This window comes from Bos mutus, chromosome 22 (genome assembly GCF_027580195.1).
Source record: "Bos mutus isolate GX-2022 chromosome 22, NWIPB_WYAK_1.1, whole genome shotgun sequence".
In the NCBI taxonomy this organism is placed as follows: Eukaryota; Metazoa; Chordata; class Mammalia; order Artiodactyla; family Bovidae; genus Bos; species Bos mutus.
The window spans coordinates 70,779,803-70,804,678 of NC_091638.1; the positions used below are offsets into that span (position 1 = coordinate 70,779,803).

At 51.3% G+C, this 24,876-nt stretch overlaps 2 protein-coding genes across 2 annotated transcripts; both read left to right on the forward strand.

Moving 5' to 3' along the window:
* Positions 1 to 4,494: 4,494 nt before the first annotated feature.
* INTS5 (integrator complex subunit 5) lies at positions 4,495 to 9,169 on the forward strand. The gene is made up of 2 exons (XM_005904838.2): positions 4,495 to 4,667; positions 6,027 to 9,169. Exons 1-2 carry the CDS (start codon positions 4,588 to 4,590, stop codon positions 9,001 to 9,003), a joined length of 3,057 nt encoding a protein of 1,018 aa, XP_005904900.2. The 5' UTR covers positions 4,495 to 4,587; the 3' UTR covers positions 9,004 to 9,169.
* Positions 9,170 to 9,369: 200 nt separating this feature from the next.
* Positions 9,370 to 24,631, forward strand: GANAB (glucosidase II alpha subunit). The gene is made up of 25 exons (XM_070358896.1): positions 9,370 to 9,472; positions 12,526 to 12,630; positions 12,776 to 12,884; positions 13,134 to 13,261; positions 15,805 to 15,984; positions 16,457 to 16,522; positions 17,351 to 17,424; positions 17,599 to 17,682; positions 17,769 to 17,865; positions 18,087 to 18,267; positions 18,822 to 18,984; positions 19,203 to 19,429; positions 19,512 to 19,638; positions 19,740 to 19,819; positions 20,039 to 20,182; positions 20,275 to 20,371; positions 20,653 to 20,754; positions 20,929 to 21,172; positions 22,019 to 22,083; positions 22,273 to 22,349; positions 22,458 to 22,532; positions 22,684 to 22,797; positions 22,921 to 23,033; positions 23,494 to 23,594; positions 23,684 to 24,631. The coding sequence occupies exons 1-25, from the start codon at positions 9,435 to 9,437 to the stop codon at positions 23,791 to 23,793; spliced, it is 2,901 nt and encodes a 966-aa protein (XP_070214997.1). The 5' UTR covers positions 9,370 to 9,434; the 3' UTR covers positions 23,794 to 24,631.
* Positions 24,632 to 24,876: the final 245 nt, after the last annotated feature.

Below are 24,876 nucleotides of genomic sequence, written 5' to 3' on the forward strand. Positions count from 1 at the left end.
GATCCCACTTGCCATAACTAAGACCCTGTGCAGCCAAATAAATACAAATATTTTTTTAAAAATCAGACCATCAAAGATTATCATTAATTAGAATTAGACTTCTCAGGACATTCCTGGTGATTCAGCACTTAGGAGTCCACGCTTCCAATGCAGTGGATGAAGCTTCCATCTCTGGTCAGGGAACCAAGATTCCCACAAGCCTCAGCCAAAAGAGAAACTTATAGCAAAACACTAGACCTTTCGAGTTAATGAACCTAGTGCTCTTTTGTTTTTTCACTCTTTTGCTATGCACCTTAACTATCTATGGCCAGTATCCTGTTCTTTTCCTTCCTGAATTCCCTCGGGGTTCACCTCTGGGGATGGCTGCAGAGGTTGTCCTCGTTTGATGGCCAGAGACCCTTACGGGTGACTATAGTGGCTGACTGGTTGATGGTCACAAGATTTTTTTTCTGATAGGCAGGCAACATTTTTTGTTCACATGTAATGTCAATTTGTCTCATTGGTGCTTCTAAGTGTTAACTGGGTATCTGTTAGATTTCTCCACTGTTAAAGTATTCTTTTCCTTTATAATTAATAAGCAATCCATGGGGGCTTCCCTGGTGATCCAGTGGCTAAGATTCTGAGCTCCCAATGCAGGGGGCCTGAGTTCAATCCTTGGTCAGGGAACTAGATCCCATATGCTGCAACTGAAGATCCTACATGCCACAACTAAGACCTGGCACAGCCAAATAAATGAATTAATAAGCATTGTTTTAAAAAAGCAGTCTATGAGTGATACTTTGAGACTATATGATTTTCCTATTCCCAATGACATCGCAACAATGGTTTTAGTATCCATGCATCTGTGGTACTCATTTGATATACTCTGTAAAGGAAACCCCTACTCTCTTTTTTTAAAAAAAAATATCATTTAGGTTGTTTTTCAATGTTTTAATCATGTTACTATCAATTTTTCATGCTCAAAATCATACCAAACTGACCAGCCAGCCTCTTTAAGGAGCTTCCTGTGGCTTCCCTTGTGGCTCAGCTGGTAAAGAATCCTCCTGCAATGAGGGAGACTTGGGTTCGATCCCTGGATTGGGAAGATCCTCTGGAGAAGGGAAAGACTACCCACTCCAGTATTCTGACCTAGAGGATTCCATGTATAGTCCATGGGGTCGCAAAGAATCGAACACGACTGAGCAACTTTCACTTTCACTTTGTGTCCTTTGGGCTTTCCAGGTGGCTCAGTGGTAAAGAACCTGCCTGCCAATGCAGGAGACTCAGAAGATGTGGGTTCCATCCTTGGGTTGGGAAGATCCCCTGGAGGAAATGGCAACCCACTCCAGTGTTCTTACCTGGAGAGTCCTATAGACACAGGAGTCTGGTAGGGTTGCAAAGAGTCAGACATGGCTGAGCTACAGAGCATGCATGGATGCATGGATGATACACCATCAGTATTTGAGCACTTTCTTGCTGTTGGGCACAATATGTTCCAGGCTCACCTGCTTCTCCTGGTCTAAAACTTGGTATCAGCCATTTTCCCAGGGAAACAGTATTATGTCCAGTTTTGAATACAGAAAGGAAAAAGTGCTAGTGTGAAACTGAACTGTATTCAAGTGAAGTAGAGGGGAGAAGCTGAGGGGAGAAGGAAAGGCAATTTCAACATCTTGGTATCCCCATTACCCTGAATAATTTTCTTCTACCCCTATGCCTAAGGTGGGAAGGAGCTTGCTGAGCTCAAAGTAGAGTTTCTGTATCTGGTATTGTGCTAAGCTCTTAATACAAATAATCTGCAGTGATCTCTGCAAAAAGCTTGTGAGAAACATACCCATTTTACAGATAAGGAAAGGTAACATTGCCATTAAATAGCAGACAGGAATCCAGATCTAACTCCAAAACAAGCACCCTTAGATTATGAAATCTATAGGGGCAAGAACCACATAATAGTCTCATAGATGGAAGAACTCCCCTGGTTCAAAAGTCACTTCTCACAGATCAAAAGTTGAGGCTGAGAGAAGGAAAGTATTGGGTCCAAGCCTGAAGCAGAGCTGGAAGCAGAAACTGTCTCATATTTACTCTCCTAGAACACATATTTTATGAATGCTTGAACTTCTAAAATCTAAGAACAAATATAGAACCACCAGAATTAATCATTTAGCTTTTAAAACACAGTCACAGGGCTTCCCTGGTGGCTCAGAGATAAAGAATCTGCCTGTCATTGCAAGGGACATAGGTTCGATCCCTAGTCCAGGAAGATCCCATATGTCAAGGAGAAACTAGGCCCATGCCCCACAACTATGGAACCTGTGCTCTAGAGCCCAGGAGCTGCAACTACTGAAGCCCGAATGTCCTAGAGCCTGTGTTCCACAACAAGAGAAGCCGCTGCAATGAGAAGACCCTGCACTGTGGAGCCCAAGATCTGCTATTACAGTAGCCCCTGCTTGCCAAAACTGGAGAAAAGTTTGCGCAGCAGTGAAGACCCAGCACAGCCATAAGTAAATAAAATCTTTTTAAAACCCTATTTTAAAACACTGTCACTTCAAAGATACCTTTAGGACCTACCATCTGCTGATCTTCTAACTCACACTTCCATTGAGAACAGTAAGCTGTCTGGTTAATAAATGCCTCAGAACCTACTTTCCCTTTCTTTCATCTAAGCAACTATTAGGAACCTACTTAAAAAAAGACAACAAAAAAACCCCCAAACCTACCAAGTGCCAAGCAGACACCGTTGTATGTGATGACGGTGAAGCCTTTAACAAAAGCGGGAACTACCTGTTGCCGAACACTTATCTTCTAGAGTTCATTGAAGAAAGAAAATAAAAACAGCAATTGCATGTATAACGTTTACCTACCATTGCAGACACCAAGTGTTATACAGTAATACTATTTCCTGGTTTCAATTTTCACAACAAGCCCCTGGAGTAAGTGTACTATTAATCATCGTAATTTCCGGAAAAGGAAGCAGGTACAGAAGGCAATGGCACCCCACCCCAGTACTCTTGCCTGGAAAATCCCATGGATGGAGGAGCCTGGTAGGCTGCAGTCCATGGGGTCGCTAAGAGTCGGACACGACTGAGCGACTTCACTTTCACTTTTCACTTTCATTCACTGGAGAAGGAAATGGCAACCCACTCCAGTGTTCTTGCCTGGAGAATCCCAGGGACGGGGGAGCCTGGTGGTCTGCGGTCTATGGGGTCGCACAGAGTCGGACACGACTGAAGCGACTTAGCAGCAGCAGCATAGACAGCTTAACTGAAGCACACAGTCCGTTAGCGGAATAGCTGGAATTTGATCTCGATAGACGGGTTGGAGAAGGCTCTCTTGATAAGGAGTATTAGGTCCTTAGAAAGTTATCAAACTCTCTGCTGCAGGTGGGAGAAGGTTCCTCCTCTGGGAGACTGGGGAGCCTGAGAAGGCTTGTGGTGACAATTTAGAGCTGGGAGGACACCTTCAGCGTGGCCAGCTCAATTTATTTCAGGCTTCCTCCCGTTCATCTCTTTTCTTGTCTTCTCTTCATCTTCTTTTAGGGGTTTTCTCTCTTTACGCTTCTCCTCCTTCCTCTTTCCTTTAACTGCTTTTTCACCTTGTCTCTGGTTACTGATTAAAAGGTTTCCTAGAGCTTCCTTTTTTTTTTTTTTTTAACCTCGAGAGTTGAACATTTTGTATTTTTGGCTTAATTAGGAAAATTAATGAAATCCAATTAAATGGTCTCAGATAGCTTTAGAGAAGTGAAGTCGCTCAGTCATGTCCGACTTTTTGTGACCCCATGGACTGTAGCCTACCAGGCTCCATCCATGAGATTTTCCAGGCAAGAATACTGGAGTGAGTTGCCATTTCCTTCTCCAGAGGATCTTCCTGACCCAGGGATCAAACCCGGGTCTCCCACATTGCAGGCAGACACTTTACCGTCTGAGTCACCAGAGAAGCCCTTCAGATAGCTTTCAGTTCAGTTCAGTTCAGTTCAGTTCAGTCGCTCAGTAGTGTCCGACTCTTTGCGACCCCATGAATCGCAGCACGCCAGGCCTCCCTGTCCATCACCATCTCTTGAGTTCACTCAAACTCACGTCCATCGAGTCGGTGATGCCATCCAGCCATCTCATCCTCTGTCGTCCCCTTCTCCTCCTGCCCCCAATCCCTCCCAGGATCAGGGTCTTTTCCAATGAGTCAACTCTTCGCATGAGGTGGCCAAAGTATTGGAGTTTCAGCTTTAGCATCAGTCCTTCCAATGAACACCCAGGACTGATCTCCTTTAGAATGGACTGGTTGGATCTCCTGGCAGTCCAAGGGACTCTCAAGAGTCTTCTCCAACACCACAGTTCAAAAGCATCAATTCTTCGGCGCTCAGCTGTGTCAAAGACCCTTGCGAGGCGCGGGAGGGTGGAGAAAGGTTGCGTAGAAGGTGGGTCGACTTCCCGCTGTTACCGACGCAGCCTCTAACTGAGACGCCGACTCAAAGCGGAACCAATGTGTGAGGGTCACGAACAGCGCCGGATGGGTTTTCTTGAGAAGCCTTTTCGCTGGTTCCTTTCGGGTTTCCAGTCAGCGCGCATGCGCTGCCTGCGCTCCGCCGCTCCCGCCTCAGGCTCGGTCTAGGGCTCCGGGATGTCTGCGTTGTGCGACCCTCCCGGGGCCCCAGGGCCTCCCGGGCCTGCCCCGGTCACTCACGGTCCCGCGCCGCTCAGGTAGTCAGAGCCCCTGGCATCTTTCCCTCCCACGCGGTCCCGCGCCGATCCCCAGCTTTCTCGGCAGAAACCCGGATCCTACCTCGAGAACTCGCGTCGGGGTTCTCAGAGATTCCTGGTCCGGTCTTCCCCGAACTCAGGGACTGACTCACCAAAACTCTGGGCTCCAGTGCCCGCACTCCCAAGGTCTCGGTACTGCCTCCCTCTAAAGCCCAGTGTATAGTTACCCCCTATCCTGGCCTTGCTTTTCCAAGAGTTGGGAGTATCAATTCTTGGGAACCCGGGTGCCCTGTCCTTTTTAGACCCGAGCTAACGCAGAGTCCCCTGACTTCATGGGGACTCCCTGAGCACCCAGGCCCCCAGAATCCCACAGAATGCTTTCTAGCCTTTCCCTCGCCTTCCAACGGAGACACTCCCCTCACCGTTGAGTGGTTTTGGTTTTTGTTTTGGAGGAACCAGAGAGGAATGGCACAGTCAGAGCTTACCAGTCTCTAGAGGATGCTGTCTTCTTTGGCAGAAAACTCACGAAGAGGAAGGGAATTTTGTCTCTTCCCATGATACTGCCTCCTGAACCTCTTAGGACTGAACCCATATGTTTTAGGGTGGGAAGGGCTGGAAGGCATTACCTTGTCTCTGCCCTGGGCACCTTGGTTCCTGGGGCATATTGAGGGTACTGGGACGGTAGTGGTTGTTGATGCGGTGGAGTCCAAGTGGTGGGTGGTTAGGGTGCTTGCAGAATATGGAAAGAAGTTTGGGGAGGAAGAGCCCTTAATGAAGGGCAAATTTGGGCTTAGAATTTTCTTTCCATTAAGGGCAAAATCCAGGGTACTTGAGTTGTATGGAGGGGGGAGTGCTGTAAAGCTGAAAAGGTGTGTTTAAGGCAGATGTTATAGGAACACAAAATATACTTACTCAATTCAACGAATTATTATTTCCCATATTCCAGGGGCTCCAGGAGAAGGGGATTCAGTGTTGAAGAGCAGAGAACTGTTAACTACCCTCTTGGAGTTTAGAGTCTGATTATTTAACCTTGGTTTCCTTCTCTGTAAAATGGGATCATAATGGTACCTACCTTACTGGGTTGTTACCTGTATTGAAATAATACACGTAAAGTACTTAAAAGAGAACTTGATCTATTCCAGGAGTTACCTAATACTGATTCTGTTGTTATTAAAAGAAAAACAGCTTGCATTTATTAATTAGTGTGAACTAGATATGGTGCTTCCATACTTTGTGAACATTATGAGGGAGGTTCAGTTATCCCTATTTTACATAGAAAAATACTGAAGCTCACAGAGGGAATGTAACTTGTTCTACATCTTCCAACACTCTCACTCTGCTTTTTTTGCTTCCTTACAGTGCTCAGGAGCTGTCCCAGGAAATTAAGGCTTTTCTGACTGGTGTAGACCCTGTTCTGGGCCACCAGCTCTCTGCTAGGGAGCACGCTCGCTGTGGCCTTCTCCTGCTCCGCTCTTTGCCACCTGCTCGGGCTGCCGTGCTTGACCACTTGCGAGGTGTCTTCGATGAGAGTGTCCGGGCCCACCTGGCTACCCTGGATGAAAGCCCCGTGGCTGGCCCACCTCACCTCCGTCCACCCCCACCTTCCCATGTCCCTGCTGGGGGTCCTGGTCTAGAGGATGTGGTGCAGGAAGTGCAGCAGGTGCTGTCTGAGTTCATCCGGGCCAACCCGAAGGCCTGGGCACCTGTGATTAGTGCATGGTCCATTGACCTCATGGGGCAGCTGAGCAGCACTTACTCGGGCCAGCACCAGCGTGTGCCCCATGCCACTGGGTCTCTCAATGAATTGCTGCAGCTGTGGATGGGCTGTCGGGCCACACGCACATTGATGGACATCTATGTTCAGTGCCTCTCGGCTCTCATTGGCAGTTGCCCAGATGCCTGTGTGGATGCCTTGCTGGATACCTCCGTCCAGCATTCCCCACACTTCGACTGGGTTGTGGCACATATTGGCTCCTCTTTTCCCGGCACCATCATCTCTCGAGTTCTCTCGTGTGGCCTTAAGGACTTCTGCGTTCATGGTGGGGCTGGAAGTGGAGCTGGTGGCAGTGGTGGAGGCTCCTCTCAAACTCCCTCTGCAGACCCCTTCCCTGGATCTCCTGCCATCCCTGGGGAGAAACGGGTGCCCAAGATTGCCTCAGTTGTAGGCATCCTAGGGCACCTGGCCTCCAGGCATGGAGACAGCATCCGACGAGAGCTCCTCCGAATGTTCCACGATAGTCTGGCAGGGGGCACTGGTGGCCGGAGTGGGGACCCCTCCCTTCAGGCCACAGTTCCCTTCCTCCTGCAGCTAGCAGTCATGTCACCAGCTTTGCTGGGCACAGTCTCTGGAGAACTGGTAGACTGCCTTAAGCCCCCAGCCGTGCTGAGTCAACTGCAGCAACACCTGCAGGGATTTCCCCGAGAGGAGTTGGACAACATGCTGAACCTGGCCGTGCACCTGGTGAGCCAGGCCTCTGGGGCAGGTGCCTACCGCCTGTTGCAGTTCCTGGTGGACACAGCCATGCCTGCCTCTGTCATTACCACCCAGGGCCTGGCTGTGCCAGACACTGTACGTGAGGCGTGTGACCGGCTGATCCAGCTGCTGCTGCTGCACCTGCAAAAACTGGTTCATCACTGGGGACCGTCTCTAGGGGAGGGGTTGTTGAGCTCACCCCCACCCCCCCGCCCCGTGCCCTTTCTAGATGCGCTCAGAAACCACGTTGGAGAGCTGTGTGGAGAGACGCTACGTTTGGAACGGAAACGCTTCCTCTGGCAACACCAGCTCCTCGGCCTGCTCTCCGTCTATACCCGGCCTAGCTGTGGACCTGAGGCCTTGGGCCACCTCCTGAGCCGGGCCCGAAGCCCTGAAGAGTTGAGTCTGGCTACTCAGTTATATGCTGGGCTGGTGGTCAGTCTCTCTGGCCTCCTGCCCCTGGCCTTCCGAAGCTGCCTGGCTAGGGTACATGCAGGAACTTTGCAACCTCCCTTCACAGCCCGGTTCCTGCGAAACTTGGCGCTGCTTGTGGGGTGGGAGCAGCAAGGTGGTGAGGGTCCTGCGGCCCTAGGGGCCCGGTTCGGGGAGTCCGCCTCAGCTCATCTGTCTGACCTGGCTCCTCTCTTGCTCCATCCTGAGGAGGAAGTAGCCGAAGCCGCTGCCTCCCTCCTGGCCATTTGTCCCTTCCCCCCAGAAGCCCTGTCCCCTTCCCAACTCTTGGGACTGGTGAGAGCTGGAGTGCATCGCTTCTTTGCTTCTCTGAGGCTGCACGGCCCCCCAGGGGTGGCTTCCGCCTCCCAGCTTCTTTTGCGCCTCTCCCAGACCTGCCCGGCGGGGCTCAAAGCTGTGCTGCAGCTGCTAGTTGAGGGAGCCTTACATCGTGGCAACACAGAACTATTTGGAGGGGAAGTGGATGGGGACAATGAGACTCTCTCCATTGTGACAGCTCCTTTCGCGTCTGCCTCCCTGTTGGACACAAACCGGCGGCACACTGCAGCTGTACCAGGTCCTGGAGGGATTTGGTCTGTGTTCCACGCTGGAGTCATTGGTCGTGGCCTTAAACCACCCAAGTTTGTCCAGTCACGCAATCAGCAAGAAGTTATCTACAACACCCAGAGCCTCCTCAGCCTCCTGGTGCACTGCTGCAGTGCCCCTGGGGGTACTGAATGTGTAGCCTGCTGGGGGGCTTCCACCCTGAGCCCAGAGGCAGCCAAAGCAGTGGCAGTGACTTTGGTGGAGAGTGTGTGTCCTGATGCAGCCGGTGCAGAGCTAGCCTGGCCTCCTGAGGAGCATGCCCGGGCCACTGTGGAGCGGGATCTCCGCATTGGTAGGCGCTTCCGGGAACAGCCTCTGCTCTTTGAGTTGCTAAAGTTGGTAGCAGCTGCTCCCCCAGCCCTGTGCTACTGCTCTGTGCTGCTGCGGGGGCTGCTGGCTGCCCTCTTGGGCCACTGGGAAGCCTCTCGCCACCCTGACACAACCCATTCCCCCTGGCACCTGGAGGCATCCTGCACCTTGGTGGCTGTCATGGCTGAGGGAAGCCTCCTGCCACCAGCCCTGGGGAATATGCACGAGGTATTTAGTCAACTGGCACCTTTTGAAGTGCGTCTGCTGCTGCTCAGTGTCTGGGGCTTTCTCCGGGAGCATGGGCCCTTGCCCCAGAAGTTCATCTTCCAGTCGGAGCGTGGTCGCTTCATCCGGGACTTCTCTAGGGAGGGTGGGGGTGAAGGTGGACCCCATCTGGCTGTGCTGCACAGTGTCCTCCACCGCAACATTGACCGCCTGGGCCTCTTCTCCGGCCGTTTCCAGGCACCTTTACCGTCCACTCTCCGGCAGGGCACATAGCCTTTCCATGCTCCAGAAGCCGAGGGAGGTTGAGCCATGAGAGAGGGGACCAAGGTGCTGCAGAAAGGTGGGAGGTTTCTCTTCTAAGACCTTGGCTTAAAAGAGCGCTGTCACTTTCTTCCTCCCCACCCTTTTTTCTAAATAAAATTTGCCAAGTTGAGAAAAACAGGGTTCAGTGCTTCTGTCTGATGTTTAGGACCAGCCAAGTCGGACAGCGCCTGGCTCAACAATCCCGCCCCCTCCCTCAAGCTCCGCCCTGGCACCGCCCCCATGAGCATTCAGCGCAACCCTCCTTCCGCCAATGGGACAAACGCCCGGCCTCTGTGCGGTCGGGCCAATCAGGAGGCCGGAAGGGGCGGGCGCTAAGATACGTGGCTCAACGCGCGCTGGGGGAGGGGAAGCTCCGGGTCAAGGAGCAAACCCGGCACAAGATGGCGGCGATAGCGGCAGTGGAGGCGCGTAGGAGGCGGTGAGGAGCTCGGATCCCGGGGGCGCGCACGGGACGCCCCCAAGCCCCTAAATCCCGTATCTTTCCTTTCTTTATGTTATCCTGAGACTCCGCCATCCCCGGCCTCGTGAGGACTCTTTGTTTCTCTGGAGCTGGCCTCAGGTTGCCCCAGCCTCCTCGCATTAGATCCGCGCGGCGTTGGGGGCCCCTTATTTCTGGGGCTCCGGACCGGTGGCTTTAGAAGGCCGCAGCCGTGCGTTTTTCTTGGTCTGGGCCGCTCTCAGCCGCCGCCCTCCCTGGCGGATTGCGGCGGTTAACGCTGCCACCTCTTTCCTGCAATGCGCGGGGCCGTCGGGGCGGGGGACGAGACGCGGCCAGGCCTCCGGGAATGCAGCCTGCTGCCCTGCGGCCCCCAGCCGGGCTGGAAGCACCGTAGCCGGCAGTCTTGCTTTCCACTGCCCTTGCCCTTCTCTCGAGAGGCCCGGACCCTGCCCTGCCCTGGTCTTCACGTGGACACCATACCTGGCTTGTTCGGTGTTCACGGTCGTTGGGCATGGCTGGGGCAGGATCTCGTAAGTTAACAGTCGACCTGGACGATGTTGCTGAAACACAACAATGATTTGGTCTGCGTTCTCTAGTTAATATTACGGAAAAAACGGCTTGAAACAGTCAATCAGTGCCACAAAGTATTTACCAGGATCTAACGGATGTATTAGGGTGGGGAGAGGCGTGTACTGTTGGCAGCAGTGGAAAAGCATGGATCGGAAATCCTATTCTGGAAACCTGTGATCTGAAACAATAAACGGGTGCACCTTTCCCTGCGACTCATTCCTAAACTTGACTTGTGACCACCTCTTGCTCAGAGGCGTTCGAGGCCTTCCGGAGTTCTTAGGGCCTTCCAACAGGTTACATCTGAAAAATCTTCAGAAATCCTATCCACATTGGCATCTCTCCAAACCCATTTTATAGATGTTGCAAATAAGACTCCAGAAAGTATTTAACTCATGTACTTCTGCTTACTTCTGCCTTGGGCCGGTATAGACATGGGGTCAGTGGCTCAGAGTGTCTGCTGCAGTCACTCCTGCTTGTGGTGTGGGGGTGAGGGGCCGCACATGCCTTGCTTTTGAGTTTTCTGGGAGCATTTCTTCTGCTTGTTTTGCTGCTCCTTGTTCCTGCTTGGCCTATTAAACCACAAAGCCTGGTGTTTCCCTCACCTTTCTGTCTGGCCTGGTATGCTTTGCCCTTTCTTCTGGAACTGGAGGGCTTACTCTGTTCCATAATCTCCTTCCTGGTGAATTTCTTTACCTTTAGCTTTCCAGCTGATACCGAGGCTAGTGGTGGATACCGTGTGTTTAGTAGGCCCTACTCTCTGGCTAGCAGGGTTTGAGTGGTGAGAAGTCTGTGTTTTGTTTTTCCCTCTCCTATATGGAGCACTTTCTCAAAGTGTGCTCCTAGATCAGTCACTGGGAAAAAATGCAGATTCCCTGGGACCTAGGAATTTTCATTTAACAGTCACTGCTCATAATTCTTAACAGACACTAAAGTTGGAGAATGCCTGTTTAGGATGTACTCAGAATGGAGAATATATCCTTAACAAACTGACTTGCTTAAATAAGCCTGTTAGTCCCTTGTCTGTCACTTGATGGCATGTTGGGGAAGTGGCGGGTTTGTAGTAACCTTAGGGGGACGGTCCTCAGTGAGGCAGGCCCTGCTGGTGGTTGGTGCACCGTGCTGTACATCGTGCAGTACCTGAGCCCCGGGGTCACACACAGTTCAATCCCGCTGGTGCCTCATACTGTTCAGTCTTGGATGAATTATTGAATCTTTTATGTCTCAATGTACCCATCTGAGATCAATTCCAATCCTACCTTCACGAAGAAAACAAAGGGAAAAGAGTTAGTGCATAAAAAAGTTTGGTTCTGAACACTGGTTGCCCATTGGGACTGTTTTGTTATTGTTCAGTCCGTGTCGTGTCCAACTCTTTTGCGACCGCATGGACTGTAGCCTGCCAGGCTCCTCTCTATGAGATTTCCCAGGCAAGAATGCAGGAGTGGGTTGCCATTTCCTTCTCCAGGGGATCTTCCCCACCCAAGGATTGAACCCACATATCCTTCCTTGCAGGCAGATTCTTTACCACTGAGCTGCCCCGGAAACCTTAGAATTATTTAGGGGAGTTTAAAATCTGATGCCCAGGTCCCATTTCAGGCCAGTTAGATCAGAACTTTGGGGTGAGACCTGGGCATTGACACTACTGAAAACTACAGATAGAGTTAAAAACTATAATGCAGTTAGCCAGGCTCCTAGATGTAAATTAGGACTCCGTACAAGTTGAAAGTCGCTCAGTTGTATCCGACTCTGTGACCCCATGGACTATACAGTCCATGGAATTCTCCAGGCCAGGATACTGGAGTTGGTAGCCTTTCCTTTCTCCGGGGGTCTTACCAATCCATGGATTGAACCCAGGTCTCCTGCATTGCAGGCAGATTCTTTACCAGCTGAACTACAAGGGAAGCTCAGTACAGGTTAGCTCTTGTTATTCTTTTCAAGCTCAAGTGGTGATAGTGGTGACTTATGTCAAAGATACAGGAGTGGAGGTCTGAGGAGCACGATGATTAGAGCGTTAGGGATGTTAGGACCCCAGGAAGTGTGGCCAGCAGGCTAGCTGAGGGCACATCTTTAACTTTTTCACTGTCACTCCCCCTAGCGTCTTGCCCATGAAAGGCATGGCTTGACTTTGTTTCTCTGTTCTACACGGATGCTACTACCACCTCCCCTGGGATTGGCTGCTACTGTGCCTTTCCTCTGAGAGGCTGATGTAACCTGAGTCAATACCTGGCCTCTGAAGGCCAGGGATCCTTTGTCCACTTCCTCTGCCTTTTGAAGGGAAGGTGTGAGTGAGCCAACTCCTCAGGCCTTACACTTAACCCTGGGTCCAGTTTGCCTTCTTTTGCTGTTTAGTGGGAGTCTTACCTTGCTCCCCTTTTAGGGTCGTGGTGGGGAAAGGCCTTCACCTCTGAAGTGGGGCCCTTTCTGACCCTGCTCTGATTATTCCCTGGTCATCCTTTTCCTTCTAGGTCTTGGACCGCTTTGGTACTGGCCTGTTTAGGGGTCTGTCTGGGAATTACCTTTGCTGTGGATAGAAGCAACTTTAAGACCTGTGAAGAGAGTTCCTTCTGCAAGTATGATATTTCTGGGAGACTGGAATGGAAAGTAGGGTAATGTGGGAGGTGTCTGGCAGGTGAGGTAGCGTGGGTCACTGCAGCTGATAGAAGGACTTAGGGCCTTGGGGAAGCCCACCCCCTTCTCAATTGTTTCACTTGACAGGAGGCAGCGAAGCATACGGCCAGGCCATTCCCCCTACCGAGCCTTACTGGACTCTCTGCAGCTTGGTCCTGATGCGCTCACAGTCCATCTGATCAACGAAGTCACCAAGGTCAGGGGAGAAAAGGAAGAGTCAGATGGGGGTGGAGAAATAGCCGGGGGGAATTGGGGAAGGGGAAACCTATGGCCCACATCCCATGCCATCTAACTGTGGGACTTTCACTTTGTGAGGAATTCGGGTCTCAGATCCCTTAGGCAAAGGGCTAGAAGGAGGAGATCCCCTCAGGAGAGAAGTGGGTTCAGAGGGCATTCCTCGGTGTAGCTCTTTCCTTTCTCCACTCCCTGACCTCTGCCCCCACAGGTGGTGCTGGTGCTGGAGCTCCAGGGACTTCAGAAGAACATGACTCGCATCAGGATCGATGAACTCGAGCCCCGGAGGCCCCGATACCGTGTGCCGGATGTGCTGGTGGCCGATCCCCCCACAGCTGGGTAAATTTCCCCTGAGAAACATAGCCATCTCCATGGCCCTTTCGTCCTTCCTAAGGAACCTTCATTTGGCGGCTGACTTTCTCTTCCACGTTGGAATGATAAATGAGTAGCACCTTGCTGCTCTCAACCTCCCTTCATCTCTTCCTTTGTTTCAGTTGTTTTCTCTGTTGATTGACTGACTGAGCCAGGTGGCTTGTGGGATCTTAGTTCCCCGACCAGGGACTGAATCTGCACCCTCAGCAGTGAAAGCAGAGTCTTAACCACTGGCCACCAGGGAACTCCCTTGCTTGGTTTCTCTTTCACCTTTTATCTTTGTGCATTCAGCAGACAAATACAGCTTTCTCAGTATAAGAGGAAATCAGCAAGGCCATGGAACTTGCCTTCCAGGAATACAGCGTCTCTGTAGTTGGTTCCTCCCTTCCCTTCCTGTCCCATCCCACTGTCTTGTCTGATTTCTTCTCTTTTCTTTTCTGTTGTCTTTTTTCTTTCTTTCTTTCCTCCCTCCCTTCCTCCCTCCTCTCTTTCTCCCCACTTATTCAGGATAGGATTATTCAAGTACTTGGGCCACGACACACTGTCATTATTCCATGCATGGCTCTCTGTTAAGTATTTAACGTAGAAAATAGCATGATAAACCCTTCACCCAACCCAAACACATACATCTTACTGCCCCGTACCCCTGACTCCTTCAGAGGTGATTGTTACTCGAAAGTTTATTACTCCCTTGGTTTTTGTTCTCACAGTTATGTTGTGTGTATATGTATATAAACATACGTGTACATATACGTACATACATACGTGCATGTGCCAAAGTGATAAATTCTGTGATTTTGTTTGTTTTTGAGCTTTTGTTTGTTTTGAGCTTTGTAGGGAAAGTATTTTAGTAAATGAGATCTTTTGGGATTTCTTTTTTTTCACTTACGTATTTAACTCTGTTGCATGTAGCTTTAGAAATTCATTTTTACTGCTGTATAATACTATGTTATATGAATATTTCCCAACTTCACTTCTCCATTTCTGTGTTGATGGGCATTTGGGTTCTTTCCAGAGTTTTACTCTTCACAGTGTTGGCTTGAACGTTCTTGTCCATGTCTCCTGTCTGCCTGTGCAGGAGTTTCTCTGTGATGTAGAGCTAAGAGAAGAACTACAGAGTATAGAACATGGAAATAATCAACTTTCCAAGATAAAGCCAAAGTGGCTTGCCAGTTTACACTTCCACCAGCAATATATGAGACTTACTGAACTGCATCTTCTCCAACCCTTGGTACTGTTGGACTTAACTTTTGTCAGTGAAGGGCTGTAGGATGATACCACGTGATGGTCTTGGCTTGCTTGTCTTTCCAGTTTATGAACGATACATTGAGCATGTCCTCATCTTTCTATGTTTATCTGTCATTCTGGTTTACTCTTCTGTGAATCGGAAGTTTACGGCTCTGCTCATTTTCCTTTGATGTTGTCTTCGCTGATTTGTAGAAATTTGTTAGTCTTGATACCAGTTCTTTATTATGTACATGTTTTACAGCTGTATTTTCCTGGGTTATAGTTTATCTTTTCACTTTTGTAAAATTATAGAATAATTTTAGATTTATAGGAAAGTTTCAAGAATATTATGAGACTTCTTCTATACCTTGAATTCCTATTTTCCCCTGTTATTTAACATCATTGTTGTATATTTGTCATGCCTAATGAATAGATCATTATTGTTAAGTAAAGTTCTTAAAAAAATTCTTTTTAAATTTTGTTTTCATTTTTTTTAGTTGAAGTGTAGTTGATGTACAGTATTATGTAAGTTACAGGTGTATAATATAGTGATTCACAGTTTTTAAAGGTGTTACTCCATTTATAGTCACTATAAAATATCGATTATATTCTCTGAGTTGTACAATATACCCTTGTAGCTTAAAGTCCATATTTTATTGTTTCCTTAGTTTTTAGTCTTTTTTCTGCCTGACAGTCCCATTTAGGATTCTGTTTTATATTTAGTCGTCAAGTCTGCTTAGACTCCTCTAGATTGGGACAGTTTCTTAGACTTTTTTCTTGTTTTTGACTACCCTTAAGGGATCTATCAATAAACCAAAATTCTGAAGTTTATATTGTCAGGTATATTAGCCTGGTGTTCACAGTTTCTAAGTTGTGTTTAAATAATCTGAACCTCAGGGTCAAAAAAACGTTTCTTTATAGTTTCTTCCAAAGGTTTTACTTGAAAATTTTAAGTCATAATCTGTCTGGAGTTGTTGTATCTGAAATGAGATAGGATTGTGATACCATTTGTTTCCTCTACAGAAAATGTGTTTTTCTTATCATTGTTAACGTTTTTCCTCCTGACCTCACTGAACTGCCACGATGTCTATTACATTTCAAAGTTCTGAGTATGCCTGGGTCTGTTTCCAGGCTCTTTATTTGGTTCCTTTGGTCAAACTTGTCTGTCCCTGTACTGTTAACCACACTTCCTGTATAGCTCTTAGCACTTGCCCTTCTTCTAAGTGTCATGGCTACTCTTGGCCCTCTGCATGTCCTTAGATCCTTTTTGATCTCTTTCCTAGGCTGTCTGTCTCTGGCCGGGATGACAACAGTGTGGAGCTCACCGTCGCCGAGGGACCCTATAAAATCATCTTGACGGCACGGCCATTCCGCCTTGACCTGCTGGAGGACCGCAGCCTTCTGCTCAGTGTCAATGCCCGAGGACTCTTAAATTTAGAGCACCAGAGGACCCCCAGGGTCTCGTGAGTACAGGGGTCAAGCACTGAAGGAGACCTAGTGTGAAAGAACCTAGAGGTGTTGAGGGGTCTGGCACTGGGGCCCTGGGAGGAGATGAGGTGGCGGTGCAGCCAGGTGGGGGCTGGGGCTGGGAGAAACTGACCAGCAGGGAGGGTAGGAAGCAGACCTGGCTCGATGTTTTCTCCATGTCCTGTACAGACCAGGAGGCAGTCTCATTGTCCATTGTCTGTACCCTGGGCACCTCCTCGGGGAGGCCTGCCTAGATCTGCCTTTCCCTCTTCCCCCTCTCACACCATCACACTTCCCAGATTTATTTTCTTTCTTTTTTTTGGTTTTTGGTTTTTGGTTTTTGTTTTTTATTTCTTCCCCTGCCCCATCTCTGGAAGTTTGTCGACTGAAACTCACTTTTATGTTTCTGTTTTTGTGTTGGTTTTGTGCCTCCTTTTCCCCTTCCCTACCCATCTCCTCCTGCCCCAGTTTCTCGGATAAAGTTAGTCTCACGCTCGGTAGCATTTGGGATAGGATCAAGAACGTTTTCTCTAGGTAAATCCATGACCACTGGTACTGTATCTGTTCTTCTGCCCTTACCCGCCCTTCACTCTGGCCCCCAAGGAAGGTGCCCCGGACCTTTTCCATGCCCTTCCCTTCATTCGCCCATTTACCCCAGCTATATGGTCTCTGGTTCCTGTCCTCCATTCCCCTAGCTGGGAGCCCCCTGGGAGAAGGAAGATGAAATGTTGAACGAACTTGAGGAGTGTAGGGAGCTCCTTGCTTTGCCAGAGGGTGGAGAGATGCTGCCTGTTTCTGGGGTTCCTGGCTCTCAGCTGGCATGCACTGAGGCCCTGGGCAGACCTGCTTGCCAGCTGCCCTTGAAAGCATTCTTTGGCAGAATCTCTTGTTTTAAGTTCCTGCGTATAAGCCTGACCGTGTGTAGAGGTTTGACCATGGTTGTGACTCACTTGCCTTTGCAAAACCGTGTGTCAGCCCAAGAGGCTGAGGCCCAGTGAGGGAAGGTGGGGCCAGAGTCTCTTGGTAGAGGCAGCAGGGCCAGGACTGGCATTCCGAACCCACGCCCTTGAACCTGCCTGCCTGTCTCTTCTGGAACGCTGGCAGAGGCTGGTGGCTGGGCCTGTGTTTGGAAGGCACCTCCAGGTGGCATTTCCTTCTCATTTCCCTTTCTCATGTCTCTCCCCATCCTCTGCATACTTACCTGCTCACTGGGGGTCCCTCTCCAAGCTTTGACATTCAGTCCATTCCTCCAATGTCTTCGTTCCTTTGGACCCTTGGCTCTCTATTCCCTCACCCCTCCTTCCACTAGCCCCTCGTCCCCGCCCCCTCTGGATTGGAGCAGACAGCTCTCCTACCTTCCAGGCAAGGATCAAAAGAACCAGCTGAGGGCGATGGGGCCCAGCCTGAGGAAACACCTGGGGATGACGACAAGGCAAGTCGGTGATGGTGGGTAGTTGGAGCACGGGGCTGGCTGGAAGGTCGGAGGGGAAAGGCCCACAAGAAATTTGAGCTTAGTCTTGCCATTAGGGATGGGATTTAGAAAACAGGCAAGGAAAGAGAGAGAACTGGTGTGTGATTGGGCAGTGGTCCACTTTCCTCCTTCCAGCCAGATGAGACCCAGGGGAAGCCAGAGCATGATGAGCCGGGAGCCTGGGAAGAGACGTTCAAAACTCACTCTGACAGCAAGCCTTACGGTAGGGGCTGGGAGAGCTTTGGGCAGGGGTGCAGGGAGTCCTTGTCAGGCAGCAGCTCCGGAGCTTATCTTTTGCTTCTCTTCCAGGCCCCATGTCTGTGAGTTTGGACTTCTCTCTGCCAGGCATGGAGCATGTGTATGGGATCCCCGAGCACGCAGACAACCTCAGGCTGAAAGTCACTGAGTGAGTCCCACAGTGACATCAAGGTCGGGGGAGGTAACGGGTCAGAAGTCAGGGCTGTGGGGAATGTGCATACAGATTGGATACTCCGGATGAGCCTGGATCACTCCCCATGCCCAGGGCGCCTTTGGCGGTCAGATTTTCTGCTTGGAGAAAGGGCAGAGGGGCCAGTGTTTATCCTGTGTGTACCACGGTCAAGGGCTGGTCTGTCTGTCTACCTGTAGGGGTGGGGAGCCGTATCGTCTCTATAATTTGGACGTGTTCCAGTATGAGCTGTACAACCGCATGGCCCTGTACGGGTCTGTGCCCGTGCTCCTGGCACACAGCCCCCTTCGGGACCTAGGCATCTTCTGGCTCAACGCTGCAGAGACCTGGGTTGACATATCCTCCAACACTGCTGGGAAGGTGAGAGCACAGGCGTGGGGAGGGATCAGTGGGCCTTGAGCCAGATGTACGTGCTGGGCCATTTGCTTTGAAGAGGCTGGTAGGGTGGCCTGTCTGGTTACCTGTTGGGGATTGGGTGAGAGACAGGCCTTGGCCTCGTGAGCAGCCTATGAGTTCCCCAGTCACTCCCCGAAGACACAACCCATGGGGAAGGTGTTTCTCTTCCTTCATTTATCATCAATATGTTTTTATTGAGTTTGCAATAAGAGCTAGATCCCTTTATCCATATGGGGAATATACTGTATGTTGAGTTAGGAAAGGAAGAGGACAGAGGTTAAATAGGTAATAGGTCTAGATGAGCTCAGTGGTGGTAAGCGCTGCGAAAGAAATACAGCGGTTGTGGGGGGAGGATGGGTAGGGCTGCTTGTGAGGGGGCTGAGAGAAGCCTCACTGAGGAGGTGACGTTTAACCCCAGCCCGAAGTGGCTCAAGGAGCCTGCTGTGAGAGCACTCAGGAGAACACTGGCTTGGGAAGCGGGAGGGTGGGGTCAGACCTCTCTCTGGTCCTCCCTGCAGACCCTGTTTGGGAAGATGCTGGACTACCTGCAGGGCTCTGGGGAGACTCCACAGACGGATGTTCGCTGGATGTCTGAGAGCGGCATCATCGATGTCTTCCTGATGCTCGGGCCCTCTGTCTTCGATGTCTTCCGGCAGTACGCTAGTCTCACAGGTGTGTGGCGCCCCTACTCCATGGGCCTGCAGCCTGCTTTCCTGATCCTTGTCTCCCTGAGTGGGAGTGGGTGACTGTGCATTTTCAGCAGTCCTGTGCCTCGGCCTGTTCTCTGGCCCAGTCCCGGTGTACCTCCCTGAATTTCCGGGCATCTCCATTGGCTCCAGGTTGAGCCTGACCCCGCTGTGACCCCGTCCCCCCCCCACCCCGAACCTGCAGGGACCCAGGCATTGCCCCGCTCTTCTCCCTCGGCTACCACCAGAGCCGCTGGAACTATCGGGATGAGGCTGACGTTCTGGAAGTGGATCAGGGCTTTGATGACCACAACCTGCCTTGCGATGTCATCTGGCTGGACATTGAGCATGCCGATGGCAAGCGGTATTTCACCTGGGACCCCAGCCGTTTCCCACAGCCCCGCAACATGCTTGAGCATTTGGCCTCCAAGAGGCGGAAGGTAAGAGGGCTGCAGCTGTGGTTGGTTTTCTCAGGCATGATTTCCCTGGAGAGCTCTGACCACCCGTGGTCCTTGCCCACAGCTGGTAGCCATTGTGGACCCCCACATCAAGGTGGACTCTGGCTACCGTGTACACGAAGAGTTGCAGAACCTGGGTCTGTATGTTAAAACCCGGGATGGCTCTGACTACGAAGGCTGGTGCTGGCCAGGTAGGTGGGTCCAGAAATGAGGGGGAATGATTAGGAGACCAGGGAGCTTGCGTGGAGGCCGGTTTGCCCTTCGTGGGTTTAAAGCCATCCTTGACTTTTAGGCGCAGCTGGTTACCCTGATTTCACCAATCCCAAGATGAGGGCCTGGTGGGCTAACATGTTTCACTTTGACAATTACGAGGTACGGCAGCCTGTCTTTCCCACACTACCTCTTGGAGTCAGTCTCTGCCTGCCAACCCTGCTGTGGTTGGTTGCTTGTAAGATATCAGGGCCCTTGATGATCCTGGGAGGACCCTGAGAGGTGCATCTGTCTGGACTCCCAGGAGCTCTCTGCTCTCACACTGTTTGTCTTCTTCCTCCCCTCTGTCCTCTGTTCCCATTTTCCGCCTTGTGTTCTCAGGGCTCGGCTCCTAACCTCTATGTCTGGAATGACATGAACGAACCATCTGTGTTCAATGGTCCTGAGGTCACCATGCTCAAGGATGCCCAGCACTATGGGGGCTGGGAGCACCGAGACGTGCATAACATCTATGGCCTCTACGTGGTAAGGGACTGAGGCGAGACCGAGGCCCGAGAACTGGTGCTGACGGCAGCTGGTTTTGCCCCTTACCACCGCTCTTTCCTGTTCCCATGCAGCACATGGCGACCGCGGATGGCCTGGTCCTGCGCTCCGGGGGCATCGAACGCCCCTTTGTCCTGAGCAGGGCTTTCTTCGCTGGCTCCCAGCGCTTCGGTAAGATTTGGAGGAGAGATTTGGTGGAGGGACCTGGGTCTGGTTCTAGGGGAGGTCTGTCCATGCAGCCATCCTTTGAGTGGTGCGCTTCCTTCCAGCTGTGCATTTAAAGGGAGGCAGGGCATGGGGTGGCCAGTCCCTGTTGGAGTGCTCTGGTGAACTCCGCCACTTTCAGCAGGACCCTGGGGGCCCCAGAGCAGGTGTGACAGGTCAGAGAGGTCAGCTGTCTTAAGGCCGAGCCCTTCACTGTACGTAAACTCCCTCCCTCTTCTCTTCCTCAGGAGCCGTGTGGACAGGGGACAATGCTGCTGAATGGGACCACATGAAAATCTCGATTCCTATGTGTCTCAGCTTAGGGCTGGTGGGACTTTCCTTCTGTGGAGGTGAGAGGAGGAGGAGTAATTTGGGGCCTTGGTTTGGCGGGAGAGGGACAGGGTAGAGGGCACAGATGGACCCTAGGCTTGAGCAGAGAACCGATAGTCCAGGCCGGGGCCTTGGGGGGCTCCTTAGCCCTCCTTCACCCTCTTCTCAACTTGCTTTCTCTCTCCCCTCTCCAGCGGACGTGGGCGGCTTCTTCAAAAATCCAGAGCCGGAGCTGCTTGTGCGCTGGTACCAGATGGGTGCCTATCAGCCATTCTTCCGGGCTCATGCCCACCTGGACACTGGTCGGCGGGAACCGTGGCTGTTACCGTCTCAGTACCATGAGATCATTCGAGATGCCCTGGGCCAGCGATACTCCTTACTTCCTTTCTGGTACACCCTCTTCTATCAGTCCCATCGCGAGGGGATCCCAGTCATGAGGTAAGGCATTCGCTTGGGTCTGTGGAGAGTGGACTGAGGTTGCTCGGAGACAGTGGGGACAGGGTTCCATCTCTGGGCTCTTTTCTTCATTCGCCAGGGCCTTGTAAAGGAGGGAAATCTGATTGCAAGGGGAAGAGTGAGAGGAGACCAGTGGGGATGAATAGCAGTAAACGTCCCTGAGTGCTTATTGACATGCCAGGGATCATCCATCATGACCTGCAGAGCCTGAAACAAGTTAGACAAGTGTCCTATCCTTGTGAGGAAGACAGAGCGACGTGTAGACAAATATATAAATTTGAAAATCGCCAACACTGACAAGCTGTTTGTAAAAAGTAGAACACGGTAATGGAATTAAGTTCCACAAACAGGCCACGTAAAGATGAGGCCTGTCTGATGAGTAAGACAGCCACTTGTGGTCCGAGAATGTTCCAAGCAGGAGAGATTGCAAGTGCATACATATGAAATGGAAACCAGTTTGGTGTGTTCCAGCAGTGGGGAAAAAAAACAGCGTGTCTCAAGGGTAACAAACCAGAGGGAGAGGTAGGTGAGGTGGAGTGGAAAATACGACCTGATCCTGGAGGGCCTTGTAGGCCAGGATAATAAAGTGGCCACTGGAAGGTCGCTCTGCAGAACATTTTCCAGAAGGAGCTGGGGAGGAGGCAGCAGGGAGGTGGGTTGGGAAACCAGATGTCAGGTCCAAGGTTAGGTTGCATAGCTGAAGCCTTACTGGTTGCCAGATCCGGGTCTTAACGCCTGTGCTCTTCTTATTGCCAGTTCCTGGGGTAGCATCTTTGACTTCCACCAAAACAGCAGGTGTCTTCCTTTCTTGTCTTGCTTCCTTCCTAGGCCCCTGTGGGTGCATTATCCTAAGGATGTGACCACTTTCAGTATAGATGATCAGTTCCTGCTTGGTGAGAAACGAGGACAGTTAGTGGTGGGTTGGGGTAGGGCTGAGAAGAAGCAAGCACTGTGGGGGATATGTCTGTGGATGTGCAGGAAGGGAGGAGGGTCAGAGGCTGCTGCTGCAAAGGGGCAGGTGCTTTAGGGTTCCCTCTTTGGGAACCGATCCCCCAATTCAGAGTGGATTCTGCTGTGTTTAGGGGATGCATTGCTGGTTCACCCTGTATCAGACTCCGAGGCTCGTGGTGTGCAGGTCTATCTGCCTGGCCAAGGGGAGGTGAGTTAAGGAAGGGCATGGTAGGGAAAGAAGGTGGAGGTCAGAGAGAGTGAAGAGAGTGGGGTCCTCTGTGCAGCGAGTGACCGAGGCTATCTTTTGCACCCACAGGTGTGGTATGACGTTCAGAGCTACCAGAAGTATCATGGTCCGCAGACCCTGTACCTGCCTGTAACTCTAAGCAGTGTGAGTATGCCTGGCCCAGCTGCCAGCTCCATGTGCCTCTAGGTTTCCAGAAGGGGAGAGAGTGTGTATGGTGGAGTCCAGTTCCTAAGGGGGCACAGACTTGCAAGAGGTACAGCACCGCTGCTTCATCCTGGCACTGGTCTTGCCCTAGATCCCCGTGTTCCAGCGTGGAGGGACCATCGTGCCCCGGTGGATGCGAGTGCGGCGTTCTTCAGACTGCATGAAGGACGACCCCATCACTCTTTTCGTCGCACTCAGCCTCCAGGTGAGCGCGTGGGCAGGAGCCGCCACCTCCATCTGTCCACCCTCCTAGAAGGCAGTCTTCCAGGGCAGGTGCCCCTCACTCCCTCTGGGGCTCAGGCTCTCACCTGTCCCACTTCCTGCTCAGGGTACGGCCCAAGGAGAGCTCTTTCTAGATGATGGGCACACGTTCAACTATCAGACTCGCCATGAGTTCTTGCTGCGTCGATTCTCATTCTCTGGCAACACCCTGGTCTCCAGGTAAGGAGGAAGAGCTTTCTTCCTTGGCAGCCTTTGCAGGAGGAGGTGGAGAAGGCAATGGCACCCCACTCCAGTACTCCTGCCTGGAAAATCCCATGGACGGAGGAGCCTGGTAGGCTGCAGTCCATGGGGTCGCTAGGAGTTGGACACAACTGCGCGACTTCTTCCCTTTCACTTTTCACTTTCATGCATTGGAGAAGGAAATGGCAACCTACTCCAGTGTTCTTGCCTGGAGAATCCCAGGGACAGGGGAGCCTGGTGGGCTGCCGTCTATGGGGTCGCATAGAGTCGGACACGACTGAAGCGACTTAGCAGCAGCAGCAGCAGCAGCAGGAGGAGGAGGCTGGGCCCCGGGATGCGCACAGCTCACTGTGCTCTCCTGTCTTGACCTTGCTCTGCTCTCCTCCTTTCTGCTCTGATAATTGTTTTCCTGCTGGGTATCCATTTTTGCTTCCTCCAGCTCCGCAGACCCCAAAGGCCACTTTGAGACACCAATCTGGATTGAGCGGGTGGTGATAATAGGGGCCGGAAAGCCAGCAACCGTGGTACTCCAGACAAAAGGTGAGTGATCTGGCCTCCGGGTTGGGGACCCCCACCTATGGGAAAGTAATTGCTGTTGATCCTGGCACTCTTTCTTCCTCCTCCATCAGGATCTCCTGAAAGCCGCCTGTCCTTCCAGCATGACCCTGAGACCTCGGTATTGATCCTGCGCAAGCCTGGCGTCAATGTGGCATCTGACTGGACTATTCACCTGCGATAACTGAAGGGATGTTGGGGTGGGGTGTGAGGGTCATGATAGTACTCTTCCTTCTGCCCTGGAGTTTGACCTTCCCCAGGCTTCACCTTTCTGATCTCAAGATCCAGGTTCTGCCAGCATCTGGGCAGGATGAGAGGGCTGTCCCTGGGCTCTGAATTTCTTTTGTGATCTCCCAACCTCTCCCACCCCATTGACTCTAAATCTCCCTTCATCTCCAAATATCCTGTTGCTCTAACTGGAGCACGTTTACCTGTGAAGACCTGGGGATCATAGGGCTCTTGCTGCCCTTCGCTTTCTTTTGGGAGCCCTCAGTCTCCTCCACACCCTCTCCATTTGTTTCCCTTGCGTGTTGATGCCATTTCTTAGAAGAAGATGACCGCAGCTTTTGGCCTCCTCTTCTCCTTCCCCTTCCTTCCCCACCAAACTGCTTCTCCCTCCTTTTATTTCTTCCTCCTGGTTCTTCTCTGTTGTCAGCCCTCCCCTGATACACTGGGACCACCCCTTACCCTGAGAAGGGATGAATGGATCAAAGGAGTGAGGTTGCTGGAAATCATTCTCTTCCCTGGCATCCCAACCTTTCCTCTCCCCGCTTCTATCTAGAGCTACTGCGGTTCTGACAGGGGCGTTCTACCTCCCCTGTCCCTTGGGGGAAAGAAGTTTACACTCCTCAAGATGGGGGTGGGCAAGACTTCTTTTGCCTCCTAAAATTTTGTCCCCTTGAGGGGCATTCAAGATGGAGAAATCAGTTGTGGTTTCATGGAATCACGGTCACCTGTATTTATTGCTGGGAGGAGGCTGAGGGTGGGGGACATGATCATGTGTGCCCAGGGCTGGCCCAAGGCCCTGGGTAGCGGGTGGGGGAGAACTCACTGGGGACAAGTGGGGGGGATATTTGTGGGAATTTTTTTTTTTACTTCCTTTTGGCCCCCAGCTGTGACAGGTTTTGATAAAAGGAGAAACAATAAAGAGAGAAACCATTAATTACTGTTGGTGTCTGGATTCTAGTTCTGGCCTGAACCACAGACCCTTAAAAGCCCAAGGACCTGACATTTTCAGCCTATGCCTTGTTGGTTGAGCAGAATGACT